At 38.0% G+C, this 24,290-nt stretch overlaps 2 protein-coding genes across 5 annotated transcripts; one reads left to right on the top strand and one right to left on the bottom strand.

The window, feature by feature from the left end:
- Positions 1–82: 82 nt before the first annotated feature.
- Positions 83–10,986, bottom strand: si:dkey-238d18.4 (GTPase-activating protein GYP7). 2 transcript variants are annotated; one of them, XM_031759191.2, is made up of 10 exons: positions 10,463–10,986; positions 9,100–9,285; positions 8,851–8,969; positions 8,465–8,568; positions 2,281–2,348; positions 2,009–2,155; positions 1,510–1,600; positions 1,206–1,354; positions 953–1,091; positions 83–864 (listed from the first exon to the last, which is right to left on the bottom strand). In XM_031759191.2, exons 1-10 carry the CDS (start codon positions 10,668–10,670, stop codon positions 696–698), a joined length of 1,380 nt encoding a protein of 459 aa, XP_031615051.1. In that variant the 5' UTR covers positions 10,671–10,986; the 3' UTR covers positions 83–695. The 2 variants fall into 2 exon arrangements, with proteins under 2 accessions (XP_031615051.1, XP_031615050.1); XM_031759190.2 differs by having other exon boundaries at positions 953–1,094; positions 10,463–10,983.
- On the top strand, positions 6,777–16,266 carry LOC116335460. Of its 3 annotated transcripts, none has more exons than XM_039619230.1 (10): positions 6,777–7,752; positions 13,197–13,313; positions 13,449–13,509; positions 13,784–14,167; positions 14,267–14,287; positions 14,382–14,423; positions 14,507–14,627; positions 14,972–15,046; positions 15,305–15,383; positions 15,485–16,266. In XM_039619230.1, exons 3-10 carry the CDS (start codon positions 13,449–13,451, stop codon positions 15,557–15,559), a joined length of 858 nt encoding a protein of 285 aa, XP_039475164.1. In that variant the 5' UTR covers positions 6,777–7,752; positions 13,197–13,313; the 3' UTR covers positions 15,560–16,266. The 3 variants fall into 3 exon arrangements, with proteins under 3 accessions (XP_039475164.1, XP_039475165.1, XP_039475163.1); XM_039619229.1 differs by having other exon boundaries at positions 6,781–7,752; positions 13,778–14,167; XM_039619231.1 differs by lacking the exon at positions 14,382–14,423 and having other exon boundaries at positions 6,778–7,752; positions 13,778–14,167.
- Positions 16,267–24,290: the final 8,024 nt, after the last annotated feature.

Here is a 24,290-nt window from a genome sequence, read left to right as displayed (position 1 = left end):
GGCATCTTAGAGGATCTTCTTTTGCATTCCTACATGACAAATGACTTTAATTCAGCTCAATCAATTCACATAGTAAAACAGGTTCTTTCAAAACACAAGGTCATCTTTTATTTTAAAAGATTCAAAAATTAAAATGAAACAGCCTTATTCACCATCAGAATAAAAATCTTCAACACTTTTACTGAGGTACATTTTTTTCCCAAACATTCATAGTGTGCATGTTTGTCATTCTCTATTTAGGGCAGTTATGAAATGTGGTTTCTTGGACACTTGGACACTGTGGTACACATACTGTAGGCCCCTCTGACACATGTGTCATCCAGCATTAAATATAACTGCCAGCGAAGAGACCGGGCTTATTTATAAACTGATAACCTGGAAAAAAATAAAACAAAGCTCCTACTGTGAAGTAATAAAAGATTAGGCCTTACATTAAAAAAAAATCAAAAAAAAAAAAAAATCACCGCACAACAACTCACACCCAGTGTTGGTCAACTATAAGACAATAAATAGTGTACACGTACTCATAGTGATAAGTGAGCAAATTTAAAGTGAGCAAATTTAAAGTGAGCAGCAACCAGCAGTACATTAGTGTATTTCCCTCAGACAAAAAAGTAAGTGGCATCAAAAAGTGCATGTAGGGATCATTTGTCAGCTACAGATTACAACCTCTAAGATCATTAAAAAAAATAAAATCATTTTAAAACAAATAAACTACGGAGATGATAAAAAAAGTCCTCGTGTTTGCTCCGATCAGGCCTGCAGCGACCATTCGTATAATCCCAAGCACAGCGCTTGCAGTAGTTGTAGAAATGATTCTCTGCTTTCTTCAGTATACTGTTCAGGTCCAGTGTCCCCTGAAGGCTGCACAAAACACACACACACACACACACATTAACTAACCTGCACATCTTATTTGTGATGAGCCGTGTGATGCAGCACAAAAACAAACCCGTTAGTATATTGGAGGAGCTGAACGTCATCTGGGCACTGCAACAGAGACTCTCTGTGCTCTAAAAGGATGGCTGCGCAGATGAAGAGCTCAAAGGTGAAGTCAGTGTTGATCGCCTGCAGCTCTGACTCTGAACCGTCTTCTGGCAATATCACAAGGCAAGGGCATAATAAGAATTAGCAAAGAGGCAACCCCTTGCAGGTTTTTTTTGTGGGTTTTTTCCTACTTTTTCTTTTGTGTTTCCGGGTTTTACCTGTGCTGAATTTCTGAGCTACTCTTTCCTGGTAACGAGCTCGGTCGACTTGCTGTGAGATGAGCTCCAGGTGGTCACAGCTCAGGATCTCGAACAAGCGTAGTGCTTCGCTGTGTTCAAACTCCCTCTGGAAACCAAGCAGCAGCCACCTTAAAGGAGGGGCAACACGTACTTACATGTAAATAAGACGTTTGTGTGGGGGGGGAAAAAAACAGAAACAAAACAAACAAAAACAAAAACCCATGCAAAACAAAACTTGAAAAACTGCAATTGAGTACAGAAAAACAAAGCTTTGCAGATCTACCTGTGACAAAATGTAAACCTCTCCATGTTGTCTTTCACCAGATGAGCATAAAGCGGAGGGTCCAGTTCCTTCAGCAGAGCTGCCTCCAACTCTAGATGTTAAAAAAAACTTTTATTCTTTAGCTAAACTAATTTATACAAAACATTTTTTTTTGTTTTTATAGAGACTTAATTCTATTTTAATTTGATTTTTGGTCCAATATGATTTTGTTCTGTATATCCGACCTACCATCAAACTTCTACTCTGGAAGCAAAGTTACAGTGTCTTTGTTTGACCACTAGGGGTCATAAAGTAACAGGCAGTGCTTGACTAAACTATTAAAACAAGGGTGCATATGAGCACTACGGTGCATAAGCTGAATGAAATGTATTATCTAAAACAGAAAAGGAAAGTTCAATTTACAGATCTTACACTGTGACAACAGTGGGTGTGGCAGATATAAACAAAACACTTTTTGGTGTCAAAGTAATTTTTAAAATATCTGTTTTGTTATCACTACCTATTTTCCTGTGTAGACCATCGGCCCTGAAGTCCCTGGAGAATTTCTCCATGTAGCATGAAAAACTCCAGAAAGTGTCAACCTCACAGTCGAGGACCTCCAGGAATCGGCTGCACAGGTCATTCATCCCCTGGGCATAACTGACCTCTGGATTTACAGCAAAGGGAGCAATGCATAAACAGTTAGCCTCTTTTTATGGCTCAACAAACAACCTTTAAATCCATCTGATCCAGACCGAGTCAGCATCAGCAAACCTGACTCAGGTCTTTTACCTGGATGAAAAGCAGCATAAGTGATGAGGATTTCTCGCAGAACCAACAGATTGCCTAAGCCTTCATTCCTGCAAACACGCACAGACACAAACAATATTAGTATGTTATAAATAAGCAGAATTAGTTTAACACAGCTGCCAAAACATGTTTTGATGCATAACACTGGTGATGCTTTATGCCCCAAATTAAACCTTCACTCGTGAAGAAATTGTCAGATGTGACATTTAACTACAGTCTTCAGTTGAAAGTCAGTTAAATAATTTTAAGTTAGGCTAAGAAAACAAAGTGAGGGGTTTTTATTCAGTGTTGTCCACTTAGTCATCATTTACTCAACTTCAATTGTCCTTAATAGAGCAAGCTGGAATCCTAACCAAAATTTAAATGTTTAAAATTATTAAGCTTGTCAAGAGCAAAATGCAGGTGACAGAAACTGCAAAAAAAAAAAAAAAAAAAAAAAAAGGCAGTTTATTATGAACATTAAATGTTATTCATACCCAGTAACACTGATTTGGGTCATTTGCATAGAAAAGAGGTAAAACTTTGTCAAAATGCATTACAAATGTAGTAGAACTACTTTAAAAAAAATCATCTATTGGTTAACAGCATTTATTGGCTGTATTTAAAAGTGGGAACACAAATATCTTATTAATGAAAGGCCTTCAGAATATCTCCTTTTCTCCCTCTTCCCACCCACTTTTCCAGTTCAGTGTCACACTGGCCTTGGAGCTTCCCCCAGCTCCCTCAGATATCTGCAGCCTTGATTCAAAAAGGCCACAGTTAGTCCAAATTTAGAATCTGAAATGTATTTAAGACTTAAGAATCTACACATCATCACCTCTAACATGATGCCAATACATGAGGCATTTTCCAATCAGTGAAGAAATGATTATTCATTGACCATTGTGTCATGTGTCTAAATGTTGTGGTACAATAGCTGCACTGAAGCAGAGAGGAGGCTACAGCACATCAATTAATACAGCTCAGAAGATCACCAGGTCCTCTCTGCCCTATTTGACTTGTTCACTTTCTGCTGCCTCAACAATGTGTAAAATATTTTTAATTCAATTCTGTTTATATAGTGCCAAATCACAACAATAGCTGCCAAGGTGCTTTATTTTTGTAATGTAAAGACCCTCCCATCACAGACCGAAAAACAGAAAACCCCAATAATTGAACAACTCCCGATGAGCAAGCACTTTGGTGACTGTGGGAAGGAAAAACTCAGTTTTAATAGGAAGAAACCTGCGGCAGAACCAGGCTCAGGGAGGGGTGGCTATCTGCTGCAATTGGTTGGGGGTGATGGGACTAAGGACATGCTGTGGAAGAGAGACAGAGGCAACTGTTGTAATTTGGCCCTACATAAATAGATTGGAATTAAACTGAATTAAATGCAGAGTGGTGAATTAAACACATAGTGAGTGAGAAAAGGTGAGTAAAGAAGAAATACTGCATCATGGGAAGCCCAAAGCAGTGTGGGCCTATTGCAGTGGCATAACTAAGGGATGATTCAGGGTCCCCTGATCCAGCCCCAACTATATACTTTGTGAAAAGAAAAACAAACAAAAAAAATGGAACATTTTAAGCCTAATCTTAAAAGTATAGAGAGCGTCTGTCTCCCAAATCCAAACTGCAGTGGTTCCACAGACGAAGGACCTTAAAGCTGAACACTCAGCCTCTAATTCTACTTTTAAATATTCTAGAAACCACAAGTAAACCAAAAGTCTGAGAGTGCAGTGCTCTAATGGGGTGATATGGTACTATCAGGTCTTTAAGATAACATGGGGCATGATTATTCAAGACCTTGTATGTGAGGAGAAGGATTTTAAATTCAATTCTGGATTTAACAGGGAAGCCAAAAATAGGAGAAATATGCTTTTTCTAGTCCTGGCAGTACTCTTGCTGTAGCATTTTGGAACAACTGAAGGCTTTTCAGGGAGTTTTAGGAAAACCTGAAAATGAATTACAGCGTCAATTTGAGACAGGATATTTATAATTTTGGAGATATTGCCCAAATGGAAGAAAGCAGTCCTACATATTTGTTCATCATGTCCATTGAAGGACATGGCCTAGTTAAAAAAGACTCAAAGATTCCTCACAGTGTTACTGGAGATCATGGTAAATGCCATCCAGAGTAAGAATCTGGTTAGACATCACATTTCTAAGATTTTAAGGGCTGAACACAAAAACCTGAGTTTTATCTGAATTCAGAAGCAAGAAATTAGAGGTCATTAGAGGCAGATTGTTATGTGCGTCATCTGGTTTCATGGAGACCTGGGTATCATCTGCAGAACAGGGAAAATGTATGCTATGCCTTCTATGTAAACAGAATGTACAACGTAAACAGAACTGGTTCTAACATAGAACCCTGTGGAACTCCATAATTAACCTTAGTGTTTGAAGAAGACTCCATTTACATGAACAAATTTCAATCTGTTAGATAGATGTGACTCATACTACTGCACAGCGCATTATCTTTAATACCTACAGGATTCTTTAAGCATTGTAATAAAATATTATGGTGAACAGTATTGAATGTTGCACTAAGGTCTACTGCAGGGGTGGTGAACTCCAGGCCTCAAGGGCCGGTGTGCTGCAGGTTTTAGATATCACCCTGGGTCTACACACCTGAATCAAATGATTAATTCATTACGAGGCCTCTGGAGAATTCAAGACATGTTGAGGAGGATTTTTAGCCATTTAAATCAGCTGTGTTGGCTCAAGGACTCATCTAAAACCTACAGTGCACTGGAGTTCCTCACTCCTGGTCTAGCAGGACAAGCAGATGTATGAGTCCACTGTCAGAGGTCATAAGAATATAACTTGTAACCCTCACTAATACTGTTTTTGTACTGTAATGAGCTCAGAAACCTGACTGAAAAACATTCTCTGCAGATGATCTGTTTTACTACTTTTGCAAGAATTTTTTTTAGATAAAAGGAAGGTTGGAGATTGGCTTATATTTTAGAGGATCCATCACATCCTTGTTCTGACTGATTCAACTTGCTCACTTCTGGCATCAGCTACAGCGACTTGTTGACCAAAGGGGACCAAAAAGAAACAGTTTCTTCTCAAGCACCAGTACAACGGTGAACTTTGCACTGACTCCCCTCTCTACCACCGTTACCACATCCTCTTTGATCAATAGTCTTCCTGTTTGTGCAATAAGTTCTCTCCTGTACAGTACCACAATGAGTGGTATCTTAAATTTTTAGAATACCCCGTATAATCTTTATCTATACTCTGTGTAATATTGTATTGTTATTTATTAAGTCACTGTGAAATTACAAAATACTTAGCTCTACAACTCTTAAATGTACAACTCCATAACTCTGTACCATAACTACTTTACCTCATGATCATACCTCAGTTATTGTCATTCTGATGGTAAGCATAATTACTCAAAAGGATTTCTTTTGAGTAAGGACAAGCATGTTTTGTATTGTCAAAATAAAGAATTTATCATATAAAGATTTAAAATATGTTAGATTTAAACTCTTACCTCTCCTTCAAAGTCAGACTGATTTGAAGGTCAGCGTGATGATAATAATGCTGTATAGAGTTATTTAAAACTGTTTTTCTTAATGCCATTGTTTGTATTGCCAACATACATAGGCATATAACTAATGATATATGGGAATTCTAAATATCACATTAGTTTGGACCTCTTCTTCCAGGTCAAATAAGGTCAAACTTTTATAAAAACAAATTTTATCACAAAAAAGAAGCTTAAAATTCCAGCATCTTTGTTCATATTGGTAACATTTTGTACTGCTATACTGCTCTATGGGGATTCTAAATATCAAGTTATAGCTTGCATCCAAATATCATGTCACATTTCACCTCTGACCTCACTTTTATATTTCCCCTCTGTCTTCATATCATGCTGAAATTAAAAAGCGTTTTATCTTTAAAGAAAGTGTTGCTTTTTTATGCTTATATAAAGGGGAATTAGTATGCGTGTTGACCTATATACCCCATTTGTGTTGGCCTACATGCACAGGTTTTGTCTATATTTACATCATATGTTTAACTACTTATGCTTGAACACCTGTTGATGCACACCTGTTATTTTTCAACCTAATAATGGATCACTTTTGGGTCACTGTGACAGTTTTGTGTTCCATTTTGACAGCAGCTTGCTGTATAATGATGATGAAAGGCCTCTAATTCAAAAGCTTTATACAGTTTTACTTCATTTTAACAGCAATCGGTACAGTAATATGCAACAGATCTATGTAAAATTGAAATCTCAACAAATTTCAGTGCAGGTGAACGTGTGGACAACCTGATAGCTGTCTCACTGCCGACAAAGTATCAGTGTTAGAAAGATGGAGACTACAGACTTACAGATTCTGAACTCAAAATAAATATGTGATGTCCAGCAGTGGGTGTCTCTGAGATTACACTGATGAGTCAATGTTAGTAAAACCCTTATTTTAAACACACACACACACACACACACACACACACACACACACACACACACACACACACACACACACACGCACACACGCACACGAGCAGATAAATAAGTTAAACAGGACTGTAATGTTTGATTATAATGTTTGGGGGGGTTGAAGTTATTCTGTGTTAATTGTGACACTCGGTATTGTATCAGAAGAACATTTTTACAGGAATGTTTTAGCTGCTTCAAACTTTTCAGCAGCTAAAAGTGCTGAGATAATCAGATGATCAGAAGTGTAAACAACAACTGCCATGATGCCTTACCACCACTCAAACCTATTTCCAAGGTGCTCCAGGGAACATTTAACCGCATACTTTATGAAGGTTTCCAGTGTTGGTTTCAGAACCTATATGGCTCCAAAATGTTAAAATGCTTTGCTGCCTACCCAACATGGATAATGTGACAGACCCCCCCCCCCAAAAAAAATCTCATATCCCGATATAAAACATTTCTCATCCTGATAACGATCCCAATATATCACAACAATTTTACATTGTCTGTAATTTCAGTGAATCTCGGGCAACTCGACTTGTGTCGAGTGTTTTCAGCTAGTTGTCATGTACCTGGAGTCGAGTGTTTTGACCGATGCATAAAAATATATATTTTTTGGACATAAGTTGTAACAGCCAACATGTTTTTGTAAGTATTTATTACATGGCGCGCTGTGGAGAAAAGCCTGTTCTAATGTTTAAGTGTAAGGTTTATTTTTTAGCATATGATAGCTCTTTTTGGCTTCTCATCCGTAAACTCTCTCCATACTCTTTCACATGATTCTTGCGTAAGTATTAGAGGAAGTTTGTTGTGTTTGAGTCTGTGGTTGGAACCTGTTTGCGGTCTGTGTCAGACTTTTCATAACCAAACCATTTCCATACTACAGAGGTAGCCCCTCGTTTAGGAATAGGGTCCTCGATTAGTTTTGACTGGTCCTTCCGTTTGGAGCTACCTGGTTCTGCCTCATCTTCACTGGCCATGCTGGTATTTTCTGTGCCTGCGTCCACGTGTTGACTGTAAGCGCCATTTATAGTTACTTCATATTTTTATTTGAGATAAATTTTTTTAATGCATATTCTGAAATTGGATCTTTGCGAATAATGTATTTTCCCATCATTTCAGTTTATTTTGAAAAGTTTTAACAGGATCTTGAGCTTTATTGTGAAAGGTTTATGTGGTAAATAAACAAGCAGACGGCAGAGCTACACGATGGTTTTACCGTTGTTGTTGCTAATGAACCGATGCATAAAAACAGCCGCTTGTCCGCCCGTAGTGTGGTTATTTTAAATAAGAGAAAGCGAAAACTTTAAGAAATTAATATTGCCACTACAGTGACCATCAAAACGATGAAAAAATATTGCCGTAACCAGCTTATTTTGCGACACAACGAAACAAATGACAGCGTATAATATGAAACGATAGATGTTTTCATATCGTCATCCGATATATATCATCATATCGAACAGCTCTAACTGTGGTGTTCTTTTTTTTTTATCGTCTTGCCCCGAACCTTTTATAGAGTAGAAACTTACTTTGTCCTTCAATTTAAACAGTTGGATATTGGGATTTTTATTTTTTCTGCTGGCTGCTGTGAAAGACATCTGGTACTTGATCAGTGGTGAGAGACAGACAAAATAAGTGATTGCACACCTCTTTAAACAACTATCAAAGTTAGTAAAAAAAAAAAAAAATAAATAAAAAAAAATACCATAACTGACAATGACTTACTGGTAATAGCTCAGGTCTCTGTTGGTTCGGGGCACATCTTTATCAATGATTCGAATGGCTTCCTGCAGCTCCTCACGATCAAATGTGACCCGCTCAAACAATATCTGTTTATAACAAGGAAAAGTTAGTACAAAGAGGTAGTAGGTAAATGGCAAACCCTTTAACTAATTTAGATCCTGTTGTTTCATTTGAATAAATACACTGCATTTACTACTTTAAACTGTTCTTATGTTCTATAAAGAAAAACCAAAAGGAACATTTTAAATATAACTTAACAAAAAACAATGCAGAAAAATAGCACGTAGAGAAAAGTATCTGTAAAAGAAGCAAAAAGCCAGATATCAGACAGGTCACAATAATACTCACGGATGTTTAGTTGAACTGACCTGTGCCTGAAGCTCCAAAAAAGCCATTCTAACTCTGACTGCCTCTGACCTGTCCTGAGATTGTTGCTGGGTCTGTGCCTGTCTCTGGTCAAAGTACCTGACGGCTGCCAGCAACTCAGCTTGATCACATGGAAGATATTTAGGAAAAAGAGTGAGAAATCAGGGCAGTTAAAAACAAACAAGAATAGTAACAAAAATTTGAAAAAGAAGGAAGATACGTGGCTTTCAGTTGACAGCTATATAACTTACCATCAGTGCCATTGAGGTGCATTCGCATGGCTGAGGGGAGGAAGTGCTGCCACTTTCTCTTCATCACCTGATAACGTACGACCAACTGCTCCTGCAGCAACGAGCGCTCTAAAGCTGTTGAACCGCATGGATACATCCCGAACAAAAACCGCCACGCGAGGCCACGCTCAGATGGACACACCCCACCTGGACAGAGAGTGCAGACCTTTCAATCATTGTCAGTGGACAGTTGTGCATTGAAGACAAATCATTACATGACCTCCTAACATTCAGTTAAACCAGTCACCACTGGTCTGAAAGAGAGCATGGGAAGATCAAACCTGAAAGGAACAAACTTTAGATTTAAATCAAAGAGCAAAGAGACTGCAAATACATATTTTAGTGAGCTTGAGCCTGCTGAGACAAATATTTAAGAGGCCATTTGTAACGTCTTATTCTGGAGGTCATTTAGTCTCTGGTGGAGTTCAACATTCCTCCACAAAGAGGACAGATTGAACAGGATTGCTGAAGTGCGGATAAGTTCTGGCATGAGATGACAGTCTTCTTGCATTTAAAACACAGCTAGAACACAGACGTATTCTCTTCGTCTTTGCTCCTTCCAGTTCACAGCATATGTTTATGGAGCCATTGACACTCATGTGATCTCACTCCTAGAAAACCTACCAACCCTATAAATGGAGCCGCTTTATCACAGTAGTCACGCTGGAGTTCTTTGCTCCAGGGGGTCTGGTGAACAGTGAAATGTTGGACTTTAGAGAATCGTCTGATTGTGCTTATCCCCAGAGGCAAAGCGTCACCTGACTTAATCCTTAGGAATGAAAACCATAAAAAAAAAAAAAAAAAAAGTTCGTGTTAAATATTTTCACCGTACACCAAAACGGTGCTAAAATGGACACATGTATATTTTCTCAAAACACTATAGCCTATTTTTATTTTTCCGAAGAGTCAAATTTAATTTTTCTAAAAACACACATTGAGCGAATGCAGTCACGCCTTTTATCAGCAGGTGCGGTCCCTTCAGGATTGTTCAGAACAACCTGAGGCCTCAGCAGCAGTCGGTGTGAGAAACTACAGCTTCAAATCCAGCTGCTTCATGGACTGCGCTGATTGCCAGCCCCTGTCCTGTTATACTGTATCAATGCAGAAAAACGCAATTATCTCTCAAACCTATAATTAACAAGATGAGAAAAGACTTTTCTAAACGTGGATAATTAGATATTTTAAGCTTTTTGCTTGGCCTTCCGTACTCAAAGTATTAAAACGGAAGTGCGGACAAACAGTCCTACTTCATGTCTCCTGCAAAACTGCACGAATCAAGTTTACATTAAAAACTACTTGCAAGTAAGTTGTGCGTTTTAGAAACCGTTTTTGAAGATATGCATCCTCAGTCTTGACTCGTCGACCCTCCCCTCGGCGTCCATGACTCTGGGTAAAGTGAGGCGCGCTACAGCCAGAGCAGGAGAGCTGATCGCTGCTACTCTCCTCTGAGAGCCTCCATGCAGCTGGTGGCTGCTGGCTGTCGACTGTTCCTCTGAGGTCTGCCTTGGATTTCCTGTGTTTAGAGCTTCCATGTGTGCCTGCGGTTTTAAACCACGCAGGGGTGAAGTTTGTCATTCGCGCTGCATCCACATAACAGGCAACATAATCATCCTCCTATGGCCCACCGCTTCCTAAACAACACAGCTCGTCTCCCTCCGTGAGCTACAACTGAAATCATTCAAGACTCATTTCCAGCAGCGTGGTCGAGTCGTTTTAACTTTGCTAAACCCGTCGGAATGACTTTCAGGAAACCATATCCAGGGAGAATAACTCTCATTCAGCCATCTGGGAGTCATATGACTGCACCTTTAAGATCCCAGTTTGCCCCACATTCCAGGTGGAGTCCAAACCCATGTGCTAAAGTTCACAGTGGACTTGTGCGTATATCTCGCTCCATCTAGTGGTTGGATTTAGCAAATGTCCCCCAGAAGAGGGATTTCGCTAACTTGTTTTTTCTTATTGCTTTATTGCTTATGCCAGCCTGGCTGATCTGAGTATTTCCAAACCGTTGATCACTGGGGCTTTCACGCATAACCATCTCTAAGGTTTGCAGAGAATGGCCTGGGGAAAAAAAGAACATATCCAGTGAGTAGCAGTTCATATCAGCTACTTCTTCGAAGTTATAGGAAGTCTGCGGTAACTCCAATAATCACTTTACAGCCAAGGAATACAGAAGAGCATCTCTGAACACACAACAAGTTAAGTCTTCAAGCACATGAACTGCAGCAGCAGCAGAAGACCAAATTTTTCATTACAATAGAAAACTATAAAAATGTCTGGTCAGAATTTGGAGAAGACAACATAAACGCATGAATCCATCGTGTCTTGTATAAGTAGTTCAGGCTGCTGCTGGTAGCAAAATGGCGGGGGAAATGTTTTATGACATAAAAAAAACAAACAATTTATGATTATTTAGATTTGAAAGCTAACTTGAATATTGATGAGGACCATTTTATCCCCCTGTGACCACAGTGTACCCATCTTGACTGCTACCAGCAGGTTAGCATACTATGTCAAAGAGCTCTAATCATATCATAACTGGTTTCTTAAACATAAGTTAATTCATATGAAGTCATTGTTATGTTTAATGACCTCTGCAGTCACCAGATCTCAATCTAATAGAGCACTGTTGGGAGGTGGTCGGCTGGGAGATTCTCATCATGGATGTCTAGCTGACAAATGTGCAGCAACTGCGTGATGCTGTCATGTCAACATGGACCAAAATCTCTGAAGAATGTTTCCAGTATCTTGTTAAATCTATACCATAAAGAATTAAAGCAGTTCTGGAGGCAAAAGGAGGTCCAACTCAGTATCAGCAAAGTGAACCTAATAAAGTGGCCAGTGAATGTGGCTACCACATATATTTTGTGCATAATCAAGCCACTCCACACACCAAATAGTACCTAGCTTATAGTAAGAAAGCTATCAGTCTCTCCAAAAGTTGATTCTGTTCATCTGGACGTAGCGTCTTCAGTGGGAGAAACGCTTCGTCACCCATGCAAGTGACTTCTTCAGTCTCAGCTGACTGCAGGTTTCCCCAATCTTATAAACAGTATGACTGAAACCAGCCCACTGAAGGAACAATGGGCTGGGAGGTCAGTTCCTTCAACATAATTATAGAAATTCTAATGACCATTGATAAACAACCACTGATCAAAGACCACTGATCAATGGCCATGAGTACCATTCACAGAGAGTTGGGGAATGGCTGCAATCACAGCATTGTAAGATGGTGACAGATGTACCCTTAGGCCCCCTCCTCGATTCAGAGATGGTCTTTCCCTTTTCACGGTAATGGCCTCCTTGACTCCGCGCTCAAACCAGCGTTCCTCCTTGTCCAGGATGTGTACATCCTCATCACTGAAACAGTGTCCACTGGCCTGTAGGTGTAAATAGACTGCAGAGTCCTGGCCTGACGAGGACTCTGCAGTCTGCTACCACTCATTCACAAGGGGTCACCAGAGTAGGTGGGTCCATATATTTGATTTGACCTCTACGCTGTGCAATTTTTGACATCAATACAAATATTTGTCTAGCTATAATTACTTCTTGTAACAAAAAGTACAACATTTCAAATTCACAGAATCTCTTCTGTGTGATAAGGAAAAACACACACAAGGTCTAATCCAACTTACAACTCAGTCTTTTTATTCTCAATAACATAATAGCATCTATCTTTTGTTCACGTGCCATATAGTCAGGTGTAAAGCTCAATCCTCCTCAATTAATAGAAATTATAGTCTGGTTTAATATTTTTGACAGGGTTGGGTTGGGTTAGAAAAGACAGTTTTGCAAACACTTCTCAGCTGTTGTGACACTGACCTGATGTGTTTTTCACAAATGTTAATCAAAGAAAAGAAAAAGGGAGGAGTTCAGCAAAGTGCGACTTTTACACTTTGGTTAATATGTAAAAATTAAATGATATAAGAGAAGGAAGAGGGTGTTTCTGATATACAGTATATGTGCTTAAAATTTGCCCGCAAAGTTGAACATAGTTACTGTGGGGACGGCGTTCACTTTTCTTTCCCAACTTCCTTTTTTTTTTTTTTTTTTTCAAGTGATCATTAGAGTGCAACAGGAAACAGACCCATGTCATTTCACATCAGTGCAGAGATCTAATACATACTGAGAAAGCACAAAGGAACATCATTTTCTTACACCTCCCTCCTCTCACAGTGAGTATTTACTATGTGCTAAATAGTAGACTATAGGCAATTTGCTGTACAGTATGTTGGCTACATGTGATGAGGATTCTGTAAAACTGAATCAGGATTGTGTCTACTAACCTGTGACTGTCTTGCTTTGGCTAGATGCAGCTGCCAGGCCTTATTGGTTTCATTTCAGTATTGATTCTGGCTTGTAATTCAAAAGGTGAGTGAGATAATGAGCTCATGTGTTTGTTTTAAGTTGGAAATGCACTTTCACTATGTAGTAAATATAGTACTTGGAGCACTTTACATGCTTCTTATTCATCCATTTACACAGATTCATACACTAATGATGGTGAAGCTGTCATATAATGTGCTGTTTTAATGCTGGCCTTGCTTTTGTAATAAACAGTTTGTCCTACAATCTAAATTATAGCGTTAAAATTTGCCTTTGAAAAATAAATGCAATTTCTGACTTGCTTTGTTTTTAGTTGCAGATAAAGAATGGAAAATAAATGTCGAAAGAACGATCACAGCACAACCTGAATCAACCGTTACCATACACTGCAACTTTAGCTATCCACAGGAATACCACACTAATAATGTTACAGTTTTATGGAAAATGTCATCAGTAAAGGACCAAAGTAAGTGCAAGGAGGCCAATGACAAGAGGGCATTTGTTTTTCACCCAAATAATGACTGTGTGCATGAGGAGTACCGAAACAAGACTAAGCTCGTCGGAGACCGGAACAAGGGCAACTGTTCTCTCCAGATCACCAACATCAGACATAGTGTGCAAAAGATCTATGTGAGAATTTATGTGGAGGATGAAAAATACAGTTTCATCAAGGACCTTGTCAGTGTCTCATTTTCCATAAATGGTCAGAATCTAAATAAATTATTTTAAAATTTTGATTTAAACTATGCATTTATCAAAAAAAAAAAAAAAGAAATTAATAGCTTGCATGTTTCCTCCACAGGGACAGAGGCTTCTAACCCAGGTATTAACTTCATTTCTGCATTATTTATATCTACATTGAACAGAGCCTTTTTTAAAAAAATTTGCCATCATGCTGTGTAATATTTTTCCAACAGGTACCAATTCATATACCCTTTTAACCACTGAACCAACAATAAGTAAGTTTAATATTCACACAGTTTGTTGAGTATGTCACACTCTGTACTTCAGCTTTCTTTACTGAACGTATTATTTTTTGCAGCAAAAGCAAATGAAAACGACACGAGCCTTGCAACAATACTGTCTGTAGCCATCCCTGTAGCAGTTCTTGTGGTGATTATTCTTCTTGTTGCTGGGATATTTATTTTTATAAAATACAAGAGGTAACTTTTTCATCATTTGTAAACTGAATGTGTGGCCTACAAGCAGCAAACATGAATGAGCTTTATTTCTCAGATTGATATACTTGATGTACATAGTTTATCATCTGGATACTTTTCAGGCAAATGTGTGGTATGTAAAGCAAAGCATATATGTAATTAAAAGACATTTAAATGTGGAAATTTAACTTTCTGTGAAGCATATCTACAGTACGAGAGAGAAATAACCCAAAGCAGATTATATTCATTTATCATAAACATACCAGAGTGCTTCGAATGTTAACTTTATTGTTTAAATTTTAGTTATGTACAAACAACCACAATAACAGTAATCATAATTTTCTCAGGTCACGCAGTGTCACCAGGGAGGACTCTGGATACTATGCAAACTTTAGCAGAGCACTATCAAACCCACCCAAAAGGTTTGCATTAATGGAAAAAGTATACCATACATGTGTACCCATCTAAGAAGCTTGACATTTCTTTTATTTTTAATTGAATGTGCCATTATGATGAATCCAAAAGTAATTATTGTAATTTGGTTTTGTATCATTTGATACATTTGTGTTATCAGGATATAATTATGCATTTATTTGATGCACAGTGACAAAATTCTGATGACCTTTTCCTCAACCTGGCATCTTTAATTTCTTGCTCTCTTTCTTTTTTTGTTTTTTTAGAGAAGTCACTTGTGACACACAAGCTAAGAAGCTGCCTGAAGGGAAAGCTATTGATGATCCTGTTTACATCAATGTCAAGGTACAATACCCGCACTGATACAAGTTTTACTGTCCCAAGAAGTTAACAGCAAAGATGAAAATAACTAAAGCCAACTTTTATGTAACCTCTTGTCTCTGCAGGCCCCAACAGGTCACATGGCTCCAAACAGCAGTTCTGCAGACAATATATATGCAAATGTGGATTACAGAACTTAGAAGGAAAGCTGCATGTCATTAGTGTATGATGCTTTCTACACATGTTCATGTGTATGTATTACTATGTGCCTCTGTACATTTCAGGCAGGTCTTAATATTTTTTGTCTTTTTTGAGAGTGTTCACATATGCACAAAAAAATCCTGACTAGTTGCTGTGGGTTCAACTGAAGGATGAAAGTGTGACAACACGCTAAATGACCAAAAAAAACCAAAAACCTGCACAGCATTGCAAAACAATGATAATTCCTTTTTTGCGTACTTGGGATTGCAGACCTTCAGATGGTCAGACAAAAATGTTGTTTCAAAACATGAATTTATGTAACAATGATATAGCATAAAATCAGAAGTGAGATGTCAGTGTTAGAGATGGGGAACAGTAGGCACACAGTAACAATAATCTTTCTCCAACCCTAGCCACGTTAGTTTTGTCAGAAAGAGTCTTCTCCTAGCCTTACTTGTGGCATATTGTGGAATGGGAGAATACAAACCTGTTGGGATTGAAAATTAGGAAGGATTTCATTTTTTTTCAAATGCTTTGTTTTTTTTGTTTTTTTTTAAAGAAATCTCCCATTGCAATGTTCTTGCCCGGTTTGCCTAACACAGGCAATATACGTTGGTGAGCATAACAAAATGTAACCAATACAGATGACAGCAACTTTGCCAAATAGTTTGTAACAATAAATAAAAACAGCAACTTTATTAATATACTTGATCTTATGCAGTTCTTTTTTTTTTTGCTTTACATCAGTGTCTTTGACCTTGGTAAATAAACCTGCCAGTGTTACACCACCAAGTAACAAAGGAAATGAAATCAAGCATCAGTTTTGCAACTTCGCTGCAATATCTCTTGAGTGGAGTTCTCTTTTCTTTGGAATTTACCCATTTTAACTAAACTAGTTAAAATACAGAAGTGAGGGGTGAAAATTACATTCACTTTGGGTACATCCTGTGTCATGTCTGCTGGAACTTATTTAAAGGGTTGAAAAAGAAATTTGCGAAAATATGTAGAGGTTATTTGTAATTTAAACTGAGTGAAACTGTAAATGCTGCTAATACCTTTTGCTTTCTGTTCTAACTTTGATGGACAATGCTTACTGAGAGGCAGAAGTCCTGGAACGTTGCATTACTTAAGAAGCGTAGTGAAAACTATTATCCACATGAAATGACTATTCAGATAATGTGAAGAAAATACAGTCATGACGGAGTGTACATTATTTTAGTATCACTGAAAGCATTTAATTGCATTTAGGAGCAAAATGTAATGTTTGGATGTTCTTGGACTCAAAACCAAGTTTAAGACAAACAACATGTGTCCTTGGGGCATTAAAAATGAAATACTGGTTGATGTTCAAATTTTTCAAGGTAATCTTGCCACAAGCAGAAGTAAGATCTCATCATTGAAACAAACCAAGTCCATTCACTGATATTTTCATGTAAACCGACATTGAAAGTAAATACAAGGAGCCTGACAAGATTGTGCTGACGACTCAATGTTCTCGACCTTGGCCGTATCAGTGCCCTGATTACTGGCACTGGCTTATCGTCATAGCTGGGAATCTGTTTTCTTCCCACAGCTTGTCTTTTAGGCTGTTTTCATGCACTAAACTACAGAAATGTACAGGTCAGTATTATCTTCAAATGTAGAAAAGTGAGTTACATTCATTATTAACTTGTTTACTTTATAAACACTAACCAGAAAACGGTGTCCAGAGATAGAGAAACATACTTAATTGGCCATCAATGAAAAATACTTACAATAAAGAAACATTCTACATCTTCTATGAGAAAGTTATATTATGTGGAATGTTGACTTAAAAATGTAACACAATGCATACAACAAAGAAGGCTAGGACAAGAAACGCTTACTTCCTCTGATTTAAATGTGGTAAATTTATCTTTTCCAATACCACATTTACATGTGGTAACATTATAAATGAACAGTTCATTACATCATTATGCAGCTTTTATGTAAGAGGCTTTCAGTTTAGTTTTAAAAAGGCCTGCAGTAACATCACATGAGAGCCTTTTTTTAAACAACATGTGTTTGTATGCACATCTTTGTAATTTGTCACATGCTATTTTTCATGAAACTGTAGCTTTTGTGCACTCCTGGGTCTCAGCGTTCTCTGAAATGTTCATTTGCCTGCAAAAAGACTAACCAAAATGTAACAAGTTAAATGCCAGACTGCTGGCCACATATTGCAACTTTCTCGGTATCAAAGGCATCTGCTGGTAAACACATGGTATAAGCAATCAAAATACAAAAATGGTAACACAGCTTTTGAGCGTAAAACTAGACTACAAATATGGCATCCAAATCTCACACGACTCCAAATCTCACAAGGACTACAAGTGAAGATCAGTCAGTGATTAAAACGGATTCAGAGGTGAGTGAATGAAATATTTGCAAAAAGTACAGCAGTGGAAATCTGTTTTTAATACACCTATGTGTATTTTTTTCCTCACTCCTTTATGCTTTTTAACTCTTTTATTTTCAGGTTCTCATCAGTGATGAAACTAAAGTTGTTCCTTTCATTTCTGATGTTTTTTGGTGAGTATCTAACTTTAATGTGGTGGCACAGCACATTACCTTCTACATATGAAAGTAATTCAATGCTATCTTTTTTATTAGTGATTCATGATGTCCAGTCAGCCAAAAGTCAGTGGATGGCACTCGTACCATCAACCATTCCAGCTGTGCAGGGCTCCTGTGTGGTTATTCCCTGCACCTATAATTACCCCAGACCTAGCTCCAAAAAGATCATAAACAGCTGGTTAGGATTCTGGAAGAAAGGGAACAAGGTTTTGGCAACCTCTATCCAAAAATGGAAACTGCCTGTGGAGTACAAAAAACGAACTCAATTTCTGGCAAAACTGAGAACACGGAACTGCACGATGCTACTGGATAGTGTCCGGAGCACTGATGTCGGACCTTTTTACTTCAGGATTGAAATGCCACAATACAAAAGCTTCTCATACACACAAAACTCTGTGTCCATTGATGTTATACGTAAGTAATTTATAAAGTAATTATAAAGAAAATGCAAATTTAAAAAAAAAGTTGTTCTTTTTTGAGTAATAGTGGTATCATATTACAACTCTGCAGGCAACCCCCCACCGCCAACTCTGTCTGTGGAGGTGAATGATCAGGTATATGCCACCTGCTCTGTTTTTCACTCCTGCCCATCTATTCCTCCTCAATTCTCCTGGAGTCACACTGGAGTCATCAAAAGCCAGTCGAAGAAAGTGAATGCATGGAACTGGCAAACAGTGTCAACTCTGACCTTTCCGCCTTTAGCCACCGATTTCAACAAGCCTTTAAACTGCACAGTGCGACACAGAGGGGGGAAGGAGGCACAAAGCTCCATTATTCTTCTAATATGAACCCAGTGCATGATCTAAGTACAACTTCTTACTCTACACAGTAAATTAATTGAAGGTTTTAATTTAGCATTTGGGGTATATATCGTGTTTAAACTACTTAAAGTGAATCTTAAAACAGATAGCTTTGCTATTTGTGAAGCCCAAAGGGGTTTTGTGATTGTTTGGTTTGAGTGGACGTCACAGAGTGTGTCTGCACTAAAAACACATGTTTTAGTGTATCATCTATGGTGGATGATAAGTGATCAACCGTTTTATTTCTCCAAATGTTTACGTTAAAATGCAGTTAAAAAATTTGATACATATATATTCTTAAATAATATTCTTAGAAAGAGGTGTTGTTATGTGACATGTAATAAGACAAAAATAATAAGGTAGTTATGAAACATATTTTGCAATTCAGAAACTTTGCGGCCGCAAGAGTACTGGCAGGGACTAGAAAGAGAGCACATTTTGCCCAAATCTGTAAAGATCTGTATAGAAATTCACTTTTTTCATGTATGATTTAAAGTAAATCAAATGAATGCAAAATGGCATCAGTATAAATGCCTTGGATCAGACTGTCACGGTCCTGGGTCGGTGACCCAGTGTTTTGTGTATTTTTATTTTATGATTTTCTTGTAGTTTGAGATTTCTAGTGTTTAGTATTGGTTTTGTTCTGTGGCAGTTTGTTTCCTGCTTTGCTTTGACAGTCTGTGCCCTACGTTAGCGTTTCTAGTTTGGTGTCTCCCTGTTCTGTCTGCTAATTGATGTCAGCTGCGTCTTCCAGGTGTTTTCCTTTTGCCCTGCTTTCCTCTTGCATTTAATGTCTGTGTCTGCTCCTGCTCTTTGTCGCGCCGTACCCTCATTCTGGCCTATGTAGTTCAGTTTCATGCCCTCATCGTTCTGTTCCATTTCCTAATTTATGCCTGCAATAAAGCAGTGGATTTTGAGCTTAATTCCGCCTCCACCAGTCTGCATTTTGGGTCCTTTTTCCTGCTTGCCCGCACACAGCCATGACACAGAGCTGTTTCACTAAAACTAAAATACTCAGAAATGCCAAACAAGTCAAACATCAAACATGATGAAAAACACAGTTGTTGAGGTCTCCCAGCACCTTTCTCAGTTCCAGAGTTTTAGATGACTTGATTATGGACATTTTTACAAATCCCTCTGAGTTTTCTGACCTTCCCCTCTGGTTCTGGTAGTTATATGAGCAGAGAATCACAACTAATCAACCCAAAAGACCTTTCACTGAGAATGGCACATCAACTGTCTAAGATGAGCTTTCTGTTTGGGGATCTGTGATAAAGTGCACAATGAAATATGATAAAGTGAAACACAGAAATAAAACAGCCAATAAGACAAGAAGAGCCTACATGATTGGCAAAATACAGAAAAGCTGAACTAATACTGAAAATATTTTGGACAAGACCTATGAACAGGACAAAAACAGACTGTTTAAGTCTACATCTCATGAGAAGATGACTCCTAAATATATTCACTAGCCTTAGCTTTAAAGTAAATGCACATGAAGAGCAAAGACCATTGCAATACCATCTTTCATTCTCAGTGACAGGCAAGCAAATGAAGTAACAAACATGGTGTGGCTGCTTTTATTTCCTTCAGATAAAAGGTGACTTGTACGGTTTACATTCTGCTTTTAATATTCACTGCATCCACTTTATCACAAACAAAATCTCTCTTTTGTCTCATATGCTGCAGAGTGCAGATGAATTACATTATTTTCAGTATTTTTGAATTTGCAAATTAGTATCTAAATATTTTTCTGTGAGATCACTATTGTGGCTTTATCGCGGGGTGGGCCTATCTGCTGCTTTTGCTTCCATCTTTATTCTCTTAAAGATCTCAGGCAGGTAGCTATTAGATTCATGCTGACAATTATAAACTTTTCCTCCATTTGGTTATGCTAAATTTCTCCAGTGCAAATTTTGTGAGGTATATTAGGCATGCTGTTAAGTCTAGACCACCACCACTAACATTGTGCATTCATTTTTATTTTATTTTTTTACTTATGTGGCTCCAATTTGGGTTATTCTTTTTTTTACTTTCTTTTTTTTCTTTAACATTTTCTAAACAGTAAAACAACTGACATCACCTGCTTTGCTAATCAAGCACGAAGGCAAAAGAAATGTGCCGTTTGTCATGACCTCTAAAGATGCTATAATAATGGTGCAGAAAAACAGGTGCTTGTATTTTGTGTTTATCTGTCTTTCTTCTTATACAAAGCACTTGAAAAGATTAGTTACATGTGTTGGACGAGGCTAATAAAAAGAATGTACATGTGCCTTTATTTCTCCAAAACTCGAGACACTACAGTGTCCTATTATTATTATTATTTTGGCTGCACTCTTTAGGGGTCTCCCCAACAGACAGCTCATCTGCCCCCATCTCATCTCATCCTTTACTTTCCTCCTTCACTACATGCATTACAGTCTTCCTCTTTTACTCCTGCTTCAACATCCTTTGTCCAGTATATCCACTATCTCTATTGCTTCCCTTCCATCTGTTGTTTTTCATGCACTATATATCTATTTTCCTCCTGTCCATCATATCAGCCAGCTAGATTCATTTACTAGTCATAGTCCTAATATTCAAAGTCCCTAGGCTCACCTCCACAATCATGCCATTCCTTCTCTCTGACTACTTCTCATTCTTACTGCTCTGGCTCCTCCTCACCTCTCGCATGAACTTACTTTGAACTTGGCTTTAGAGTTTATTGGACTGTAGCTCAAAGTTAAGGCTACTTTCAACTTTTGTGAAAAAATGTTTAGATTTTGTTCTTTATCTTTGCAAAAAAAAAAAAAAAAAAAAAAATTGTGGTAACACATTTATCTCTCATGTTCTGCTCATTTGTTTGTTTGTTTCTGCTCAGCAGTAGTGGTGACATGTAAGAGACACACATTGGTGTGATACTGCCATGACTGGGTTAACTATACTTGAACAAAGTCTGCAGCTAATAAAGTCACACGATGTTCTATTTCTGCTTTTATCTGAACTTTTTATTACCAGGATAAGCCTGAAGCAATTAAAATATTGTAGTTTATAGAATTATTTCACTGGACATGCACATTGCCAAAAGAAAGACATTTTATCTTTGAGCTCATTTAAAAAAAAGGAAGAAAAAAAGGTGATCCAGCTTATCTGGTTTCAGTTCCTCCTCAGTGTTTATGCCGAGAGAATCTCTTTGCATATGAACTCTGTGTTGTTCACACATGCCTCCCATCCATCTTCCTACACAAACCATTTCACATATGTGCCTCATGTTGATGCACTACTTGGCTAGTTTGCGAATTAAAGTGAGAAACTAGTGTTCAGGCTTAACTTCTATTGTTCTTGCAAGATTGTTCACTGTTCTTAGCCTCAGTCACATAATCCTGCATTAGCCACAGCCTCCATTTAGCCATACCCTGACTGCCCTTTGCTGCAACTTATTCCCATTCTGACCTTTGGTTGCAAATTATATTGATTATATTGTGAATATGTTTTAATATTGTGCTACAGATGATTGTATTTTTTTTTTAGAATCACCTCCACTCTAATATAAGCAGCAGCGTCACATTCTAGCTGAAATGTTAATCAATGAAGACTTCCCATTGTTGACACACAAAAGGTGAAATTTAGCACACAGTTCTAAAAAAGAGACTTTCATGTATCATCAACATGACTCCAAACTGCTAAATTCGGTTCCACAATTCCTTTGGTCTCACTCAGATATTCTAAACCAAATTTTCATATTTCTGAACACAAATTGCATCATTTAGTGCACTTTGTTCACATGTGTACAAAATCCAACACACCGACTACCATCTAGTCTTACTCATGTTGTACCTGTTGAAACTTTTTGTTGGCACCCTCGTCACTGCTGGCAGGATGAAGTACCTGCAGTCCATTAAGCCAACATACAGCTTTTCCAGCGTGGCACACCCATAGGTGCCGTCATGAGAAGGTTTGGAGCGTCTTCAAACACAGTTTCAAAAGTGGAGGAGGAGATAGCAGCACAGAGGTCGTTACACAAGCAGAGGTGGGCAGGGTTATAGAAGGGCATCAGCCTCACAGTGGGACAGGTATCTGTTCATTGGTGCAAAGAAGAAGAGTGTCGTCATGTATTGTTGTTCACTGTATCTACACTTATCCCATATTGAGCTCCAGAAAAAGCTCTACAAAATTTCCTTCCGTGGGCTATTGATATGCACATTTGTGATAAAAGCATGGTCAAAAGTTCCCAGTGTCCTTTAGTGTGATGTTTGCTCAAAGACCATCATTATGCAGTTTGACTACTGTGGTATTTGATTACCCACAGCAACCCATAAAAAAACAAAAAAACAAAACATAAAATAAAACAATATTACTGAACACAAATAATGAACAAAATAGATGTCAAACATATTTATAACCGGGTCATCATCATTTTTACAGCATATTACCAATGACAGAAATATTGGATAAACCTGGAAACTGAGGACGTTTAAATGAGAAAGAAAAAAATTGAAGAAATATGTGATAAACTTGCACAAGGATGTTTTTCGTGATTCATATCAGACGACACAAACATTGCAGGTAGTTATAAGAGCAAGGGGTCACCACACATGAGCCAAGGAGACCTTTCACTGAGGATGGCACCTTTACAGTCCAAGATGAAGCTTCACTTTGAGTAACTGTAATTAATTTGACAGTAAAATGAGATGAAATGAAGTACAAAAACAGAAACACCAATCGAGAAGAAGAGAGATTAAATATATCACTTCACGTTGACTGAGGACCCAGGTGTGGACAAAGGCGAGAAGACAAAACTAAACTTGAACACAAGGCGAGCCTTTATTTTGGAGCTGATACTCACAAGCATGAAACAAGGCAGAATGAGGGAAAACCAAAACATATACTAAGAAGACTAAACTGTGAGAGAACTGAAAAAAACTGCAACTATGACTCTATAACAAAACAATAACCATAACTTAGAACTATGACTTTAACTCTGAGAATAACTAGGATCACGGCCAGGATAACTGTGATGTGACGTGGGGTTCGTAGCACAGACGACATGACAATGAACAAAGGAAGGCACACGGACTAAATACGTGACCAGGGGACGGGAAACAATTGGGGATACAGCTGATACAAATTAGCATGGCAACGCCACCAGGTAAAGTGAAACTACAACAATGAACACAGAACACATGACCTCTTTCAAAATAAAACAGGAAACATGGAGACTTAGACATTACACCATGAGCTTAACAGACCTGAAACACATGACAGACTAGACAAGAAACCAAACACAGAAAATAAGGACACAGATGATAAGTAATGGCTAACCTTAACCTCCACTAAAACCTAAATAAAAATAACA

This window comes from Oreochromis aureus, linkage group 11 (genome assembly GCF_013358895.1).
Source record: "Oreochromis aureus strain Israel breed Guangdong linkage group 11, ZZ_aureus, whole genome shotgun sequence".
Lineage (NCBI taxonomy): Eukaryota > Metazoa > Chordata > Actinopteri > Cichliformes > Cichlidae > Oreochromis > Oreochromis aureus.
Note: the sequence above shows the minus strand (reverse complement) of the source record. Positions and strands in the feature narration are given on the sequence as shown.

Excerpts from the sequence above, each read along its gene's own strand:
- si:dkey-238d18.4 (XM_031759190.2), bottom strand. The coding sequence starts at position 10,670 with ATGGAAGCTCTAAACACAGGAAATCCAAGGCAGACCTCAGAGGAACAG. Across the intron at positions 9,286-10,462 it reads GATGCATATCTTCAAAAACG|GTGGGGTGTGTCCATCTGAG; the intron begins GTTTCTAAAACG and ends CTCTCTGTCCAG. Across the intron at positions 1,355-1,509 it reads AGGTTTACATTTTGTCACAG|GTGGCTGCTGCTTGGTTTCC; the intron begins GTAGATCTGCAA and ends CCCTCCTTTAAG.
- LOC116335460 (XM_039619229.1), top strand. The coding sequence starts at position 13,449 with ATGCAGCTGCCAGGCCTTATTGGTTTCATTTCAGTATTGATTCTGGCT. Across the intron at positions 14,288-14,381 it reads GACAGAGGCTTCTAACCCAG|GTACCAATTCATATACCCTT; the intron begins GTATTAACTTCA and ends TTTTTCCAACAG. Across the intron at positions 15,384-15,484 it reads CTGTTTACATCAATGTCAAG|GCCCCAACAGGTCACATGGC; the intron begins GTACAATACCCG and ends TTGTCTCTGCAG.